This window comes from Mya arenaria, chromosome 15 (assembly GCF_026914265.1).
Source record: "Mya arenaria isolate MELC-2E11 chromosome 15, ASM2691426v1".
Taxonomy (NCBI): domain Eukaryota; kingdom Metazoa; phylum Mollusca; class Bivalvia; order Myida; family Myidae; genus Mya; species Mya arenaria.
The window spans coordinates 1,883,242-1,891,734 of NC_069136.1; the positions used below are offsets into that span (position 1 = coordinate 1,883,242).

At 35.6% G+C, this 8,493-nt stretch overlaps 1 protein-coding gene across 1 annotated transcript in view; it reads left to right on the forward strand.

The window, feature by feature from the left end:
* Positions 1 to 7,797, forward strand: part of LOC128220059 (uncharacterized) — a 42,626-nt gene extending 34,829 nt beyond the window's left edge. Inside the window, exons 26-31 of the mRNA XM_052928313.1 lie at positions 1,104 to 1,156; positions 2,674 to 2,770; positions 3,333 to 3,455; positions 5,163 to 5,257; positions 5,976 to 6,138; positions 7,705 to 7,797. Of these exons, the coding sequence (XP_052784273.1) occupies positions 1,104 to 1,156; positions 2,674 to 2,770; positions 3,333 to 3,455; positions 5,163 to 5,257; positions 5,976 to 6,138; positions 7,705 to 7,797 (624 nt within the window). The remainder of the gene's footprint in view (positions 1 to 1,103; positions 1,157 to 2,673; positions 2,771 to 3,332; positions 3,456 to 5,162; positions 5,258 to 5,975; positions 6,139 to 7,704) is intronic.
* The last annotated feature ends 696 nt before the right edge of the window (positions 7,798 to 8,493 follow it).

Genomic DNA, 8,493 nt, shown 5'->3' on the forward strand with positions numbered 1-8,493 from the left:
TATTGCCTACATCGGTTATATGTCATGGACAGATTTGCTCACGAAGTTACAATAATGTGCTGCTAATATTTACGACGTTTAACATCATTCCTGGGAAGAAAATTCCTCGTATGTTCCAGACATTAAGCAAGGTTATATAAAAGTGACATTTCTTATAAGAAACCGAAAATTATTCGATTATAGCATAATAATATGTTCGGTAAAGTTTCCTAGATCTGTCGTGAAAGTAGATCCATTGCGGACAAAATGTATTCAAAATAGTAGACCAAGTATCCAGTATGTTAAGCGAACTCGCGTACTTAAGCGTATCCACTTTGGGTCATTTCATATCACAAACCATTCAAATTCAAATCTAGCCCATGTACTAATAGTGTGTAACTTTGCGTTCAATCGAAGCCATTTGTTTGAATAGACGAACCGCATAAAACACTGAGTCTTTACTTCCAGTTGGCGTAATCTAGCCTCTAGACAATTGATTGGACATTAATCCGGTACTACAATCTAAGTCAAAATTAACATTGTTTTAGCTCTAGTTTTAGTTTGTTTTGAAACGGTGACAAAACAATTAAGTTGTTGATTATGTGCTGCCCAATAGAATTGCCAAATCCGTTACAACGCAAGTGTATTTTTAAAGACACCAAATATAAAATCAATTAAAAATTGAATCTGGACGTCATTCAGCCGGATAGATTTTATTGAAACACAAGTGTCTAAATTTCCTTTATATGTTTTTTCCAGAATGTTTGCTTCGCCATTATAATTCAGTCACACTTTAAAATTAACTTCCTCATACCTTGTACTTCAACGGTAACGAAAGAACAATAATGCAGTTAATACAAACTATGTTTTCAGGTATGATTGGGTCCAGATGCTCCTATGGAAGCACAAATACAATATAAAAGGTCCCTTTCCTATTCCTGTATTTGGAGACTTGTTGACCTACATAATGGCCGTAAGTTGATTTTTTTTCGGTTTTATACCTTAGCTTGTATTGAATTTTAGTCATACAATCTTTATGATAAAATTTAATAAGGTTTTAGCAGGCCTTTTTGTCTGCCAAGTGAGGCAACTGTTTTTTATCTAAATGCATGTTAATTCTACAGCCTGGTGCCGATCATCAGCGAAAACGGATTGAAAAGTATGGAGACGTTTTCGGGTAAGTGTCAATCGCAGTTATTTTCCGACGGCATGTTTCTTTATTGTTTTCATTTTCCTTAACCATACTGTATTCTTCTGAAGACACCGGCATTTTTTCAGAAACATTTAAGCTGGTCCTGTTCATAGGATCGTATCCAAGTGAGGATTTTTTTAAATAACATCGGGTCTGAAGTCAAGGTCATGACTGTAGTATTTCAATAAATATCATTTTACCAAACCCTAAAGAATTTGTCCATTAGACTTAACACCGACCAGCCAAGCTTGTAATTCCAACTAGTGATGAAACGATAATCGAGTACAATCGATAAATCGTCGCTGACAATGCTTTGTCAGCGACAATTGATAGTGGTTGTCCAAAATCGATGTCGCTAATGTTACTTCCGGTATCTACGTATTTGTTTTAGGTAAAAGTCGAGTAAATGTCAATATTTGTTTCCGGTAAATTCTCGTTGAAGTCATTTTAACATGGGAGGTCACTCTCTTACACAAATGCGGTGAATGTAAACACTTTTGCTTAAAAACTTACAAACTCTCCCAAAACTACAAATTGTTTTTATTTGTTTATATATTTCATAAAACCTTCTTCAATAACCTGTTTCTATGGTGTAGTGGGTCTTGTCTTACGTGAAAATACCGGGGATCCCGGCTCGATGCATTCTGTTTTTAAAACCTTTTTTGGTATCGTTTGTTATTAACTAATTTACTTTTTTGCGAAAGTTTTATGAAATTAAGATTTTCAAATGAACTGTTTAATATAACAGTTTATTGAACGTTAAACTGGTTCACAAATATTTAATATGTTTTTACATGGATAACATGCTAAGATAACTTACTTGATGCGGTGTGCATCATTTTGCAATTAAAGTGCAATTATTAAGCATGTGTTGAGTTGTTATGATTTTTCGTTATTAAAACAGAAAAGGTTATGGAAATTTACTTACTATTGCAAATCATACTTACTGATTTCAGGTTTAACCATTTAAATGATCATGATGATAATATGTATAAAGAATGTATTGCTTACTGATATTACGAACTTTCGATTATTGTCCGATAGAAAATCGAAATGCTTGGTCCGATTCGATTCGATTATCGATAGCAAATGGAGTCCGATTTTCAAACACTTATTCCAACAATATACATCTTCTTGTTTTGGTTTATAATTTATAGCATTAAGTGTTAAGCGTGGTGTGTGCGCTATGGTTCGTGCTTGCGTTTTATTATTGTTATTTATAGTAAATATGGTTGTTGGGTTAAGTGCGAGGTTGTGTAATTTCAAAGTTAGTTTACAACCCATTTTTTTTCGCTGGTCGTGGGAAAATTTGATATTTGAAAAAGACGTAACAATTAGCTATTTTTTATACTCTCCGGTATATTTCAGTTTGAGCTACATTTTATTTTCGAATTTGATTTGATCCCTATGTGTTTGTATTTAAATTAAATTAAAATGGAAATAAATAAACCCTTTATAAACATTTAAAATGGATAAACAGTAATACACTTTATCATTTGTAGTGGACCCTCAGGCAGCTTAAAGTTCTTGAGCATAACCAACATTGAGTACCTGAAGAAAATTATGATCAAGGACCACGTTGAGTTCCAAAACCGATATGTACGTTTTCAAATAAAGGATAGAAGATTGAAATAAAATGCATATGCATATTAACGTGCTTGTTCTTAGTTACCATTGCCTTCGGGTAAGGACCACTCGGCGAGCAGGATATATCACTAACACATATGATTAGTTTTAAGTGTCAGTTTGCGTGTCTGTCGAACACAGCTCATTAATACTATGAACTAAGCGTTATGTCAGTTCTCGGAGTATGTACCCTTTGCTGATTGATGACTTACATCGTGCATTGCTTGCATGTCACTACATTGTGCCCAGGATAACATGGTACGCGGGACGACTGGTCAATAATAGGGTGACACGATATAATAATAGGCTAGAAACAACAGGGACACGCCCATCATTCTAAAATGTATCACAAAATCATGTTCAAACACACATATGCCACCAGTGCAATATATTTGCGATGTCATCCTGAGAACCCCCTTCTGTTCTGCTGCTGTATATGGTTGGACTCTTACATAGAAGTCAGTAAAACATACATTTTGCTTCCGACATAACTTCATATATAACTTGTTATATCGCCACATATTTTCGTTTCCAGATTGTCCAAGGTGCATTCGATCCTCCGCCTACAGATAAAACATTGTTAGCGCTGGACGATGAGGAGTGGAAACGCGTAAGAAGCATCATTACCCTCAGCTTCAGTGCCGGAAAATTGAAACAGGTAGTCCGATAAGTGTCGTGATGCGTGATGTACGACCGATTTTGTGTTAGTGTGTATTGTATGTTTGTTTTGATTTGTTCTATTTTTGTGCATTTAATAATTGCATAGAAGTGTGACAAGTAATTCCCTGTTGACAATAAGTAATTTATCCCTGTAGAGTCCATACTTTTTATATATAAATAGAATATTTGGAAATAAGTCGGTGCGATAATAATATTTTGCATGTGTAGATGACCAAACAGATGAATTCCTGTGCTGAACTGCTCGTTGCTGGCCTTCTAGAAAAAGCAAACTCAAGGGCTGTCATAGATCCAAGAGTGTAAGTCGAATGTTATTACTTATAATTATGAGAAAATGCAACTGGTGATATCTATTCATAAACACATTTTAGCTGGATGTGGCTGCATCAAAATGTCGTACCCGTGGTTCCAGCTTTTGAATATTCATATCAATATCATTAAATGTCCTCTTTATATAAACTTTGAATTTTACGTTATATTCAATTTGGTTTTATTTCCTTGATACCATTACTAATATAATCAATTGCAGACATTTTGGCTGCTATACCATGGACGTGATCGCCAGTAACGCTTTTGGAATAGTCACAAACGCCTTCAAACACCCCGACGACCCGTTCATTAGGCACGCGAAAAAAATATTTGCAACGCTAGTCTTCAGTCCCATCTTGGTTTGCATGTGTAATAGTTGGTTGCATACTTATCACTTTTAGTATTCAAGTATCAATTTCACCTCTGTTAGCTTAGTATTCATTAATTAATGCGCACAATTTGATTGATCAGAGAATGAAATGTTACGATTCAGGATTTGTTATATATAACTTCATTACTAACAATATTGTTGTTTGTGAAATTACAGCATGTTTGATAGAAGTTAATATTGAGGGATAGTACCATTTCAAATAAAAACAGTTAAATTAACACATGGTTATCTTGCGGACAAAAGGCTATTTATATGTATTATCTGTATCATTTTAGAAGTCGGGCTTTTCTTTACTGCCATCAGGTGCGTATTGAACCACGATACTGAATTATACTCGTGTTTTATTTCTTTTTGTTGCCTGGGTTGAGCTTTTCCGTACTGTAATTATATATATTTCAGTTTTGTTCCCGCGGATTATGATTCCAATATCAAAACTATTTAAGTATAGTGCTTACTACCCGCAAGATTCCTTGGATTTTTTCTGTGACGTCTCAGCTAAAATCATTGAACAACGAAAACGAGATTATGACGTACGTGACATTTTGATCAGCTTATCTAAATAAATGAACCTATCGATGTTTGTCAAATCAAGGGGCACGCCCTGCAAAATTAATCTAGCTGCAATTGCGCCTGTCTAAAGCCGAGCCCTAGAGCAGAAAAATGTGTCTTATCAGGTTTGAGTTATTCTGGCATCACAAATATAGCAAGTGAAATTATAGCCAGCTCTAAACTAGCATAATGGATGGCTTTATCTGTGTTGTTGCAGGCAAGCCGAGTAGATTTGCTCCAACTGATGCTTAATGCGGAACTTCAGGATGATGAACACGAGAGCAAGACCACGAAACGTACGCACTTTTGTCATTTGTTTGTATGGTGGCATATATCTGTCGTAAGATAACCTGTAGCTATCTAGTTAATATTAGCGAAACTTTTTCGTTAAGATAAATATGAAAATACTCTACATATGTTTAGTATATGTGTTTGCAGGATGTCTCGGAGCTGAAGTATGACGTGATTCAGGATATGCCCTACCTTGACCAAGTTATCAACGAGACATTGAGAATGTATCCACCACTTACAAAGTAAGCTCATGCCGAGATTGTGTATCATAGTAAACTACAAAAAAAAAGATCAGGGATTGATAAAAAAAATTGTACAATTACTACATGGCTACAACATCATGATTTATAAGTCAAGAAACATATACGCATGTAAAACAGTCCTTCGTTTTAAACTAAACTACACGGCCAGTAGCAAACAATTTATACAGGACTAAGTTCGCGACACCATAAAAATAAAATAGGAAAAGCCACACATGGACCGACACACGAGCTCTACGTTTGAAACAAAAGAGGACGTAAACTTACCCAACACATGCGTAAACAATGACCATCCGGGAGTCTGCCTACCGAATAATGACTAATTTTGCGTTTTCTACCACCTCTTTAGTCCTGAGTTCTCATACAGTGCAGAAGGCGACCAATTACCAATGGGTTCATACATGTTTTAGGATGAACAGGATGACCAGCCATCATAAGGACGTGTTTTTGGATGGCTATTGGTTTCCTGCTAATACCGCGATCATGTACAGCATTTACCTGATCCACCATGACCCAAAACATTATCCGGAACCCGAAAATGCCAGAAAGGTATAAACATAGATGATACATACCAATATTTGTGTTCTAAATGGTTAAAACCAAGTTTAAAGCAAGCGACATGTAAGCAAAATATTTAACCATGAGCACTCTGTGTTCACTGCAGTTAAAACATTTTTAAAGAATTATTTTTCATTTAAAGGTTTCTCCCTGAAGAGAAAGCCAAACGTGATCCGTTCACCTTCATACCGTTCGGACATGGTCCTCGTAACTGTATTGGCATGCGGCTTGCTCTCCTGGAGTTGAAAATCGCCATGGTGGCTACCTTGAGGAAGGTCAAGTTCTTTCAAGTCCCAGAAACTGAGGTAGAACTGAATGTGAAATGTTAGTAATGTAAACTAACAGTTTTATGGAAGAATATGCCGCTAACACACTTCTGCAAAAGTTATCGATGCCGCTTATATCATTACACATTGAGATAGTGTAAAACTTGTTCGAATGTTATCTTGTTTTCAGATACATTCCTCTTTCCTTAAAATGAAAAGAATAAGTACTTTAGTTTTATGTGTTTAGCAAATGATAGTTGTGATATGTGATGCCATATTAGTGAAGCTGTCAATTCGGCTGTTTAACAATCAAACGATAACGTCTATATAGAGATAGCTTGCCTGACAAACAAATATCAAATAGAACGATGGTTATTTAATACTGAAAGTATATAAAGTGACTGTGTGTAGTTTTGAGCCGCAATTCGGATTATTCTGCCCCTTAAGCACAGATGCATGCTAGGATTTAAACCTACTTGAAAACAACAATAACACTGAATTAATACTTAACTAGAAACTTGTTTTTTACAGTTCTGCAATATGAATTAGTTTGCCTTTTAAACGCGATTTCAAGCATATTTCTGGTCGAACTCTAGAAATAATGTCATCTTGTAGATTACAAGTGAAATCTCTTAGGTTTTATTCACCATTTGGTGACGCGTAAGCTATTCATCTACCCTTTCTATGAGAACTGCGACCAGTCCATCTTTGCTGGCATCGCATTCAATTCAAAACTTTGTCCGGACGTCATGATATGTAAGTATGGGTCGTGCACTGCCCAACTTCTTCAAATTCATAAACTATGCTCCTGTCCGGGCTCCCAGTGAAACCATATGTATGTTGTCATCAATGTCGCATCTATATAATGTAGGTCTGGAATGAATTTACTCTAAGAATCCAAGTAATTGTCTAACTTTTGTTTGGTCGATGGTGGTAGCGTAGTGAAAATAATTAGCGTATAGATTTGTGATAATTCGTGGTTGTCACGGATATGCGCGCAGTAATTTAAAATATGTAAATAGTCAAATTGTTATTTAAATAGTTCCGAGGATAGTGCAACATTATTTCTTGAATACAGCGTGAAAACCTTATTTTAGTTTCATTTGAAGCGAGAAATAATTAATTGGATTTTAAAAACTGCAACAAGACAAGGTTGCCATGATGCTACAGATGTCGGTCTTCAACAAGGGAGGTAATTGTGTGATGACAATAAAAAAGGAGTTCCATGCGGGTACTTGGTTTATCTTTGCCCGTGGGCAAGATAGGGATTTCTGGTGTGGCCAAATATTTGGATTTACTCATCTGAGGTGGGAAAAAACTGTCTCTGAATTCATCACACATAAGTGTTACGCCCCGATAATATTTCGAGTGAAATTCAGAAATAATCTAATCTACAAACATATTTGAAAGCATGTGCACGTGTTACCTTGCAAAAACCATTTAGTTCCATTAAGCGCATTAATCGATGCTAATGCGAGGACACTTAAGCCAAGTTTGAATAAAATCTATCCAATCGTTTCGACTTCCTCAAAACGAATCGTTATTGGAATGTAAGATTGTGTATGCGAGTATATGAATAATATTTTACTTGTTCCGTATCAATAGGTGCCGTTGGAAGTTATCACCCACGAAGTGTTCCTGCGACCGGCCAGACCTGTCAAGGTTGGGGTGGAAAAACGGTCCTCCTCGCAAGTCTAAACTACACAGTGCCCTTTGCTTTTTTATTTCTAAAGGAACTATATTCATCCCCGATATGATGAAAGAATGATTGTATAAAAATAAGTATTGACCTATAAACGCAATACTGTTCAAGTTGCCATGGACAAACTGTGTAAGACAGGAGGGTACTTAGATCGGAATTGATGTGCCGGCCCGATTTGCTGAGGGAAGCTCTGATAATTTTTCCACTATATGTTCGAATAAAATATCACAAAAGGTAAAAAGCAAAAAAATAGAAATAAAAGAAAGACTGTATAATGTTCCTACCGACCCCTTAAATTTAAAATCCATTTTCAAACTCTTTAAAATACGTTTTGTCACGCGTAGTTAACATTGTTCTACGGAAAGAAGGGAATGTTCCTTGGTAAAAAATGGTACGTTATTGCCCTGGTTTTGAAATCGAACTTTTCTCAAACTCAAACATATCAAATAATCTCTACTACCAATTACTTTGCAAGGTTATACTAAACGGTTTATTATTGTGCCACATGCCTGTTGGCAATAAAAACAGTATATTTTTGTCATATGCCTGTTTAAAGTGTAAGCAGTTTATGTTTGTGTCATATGCTTGTTAGCCATGTAAACAATTTATTCTAGTGGCCATGTTGTGTTACTACTTTTAACGTATCAATGAACATACTTCATTCTAATAAGTAAACCTATTAAGTAGTGGAT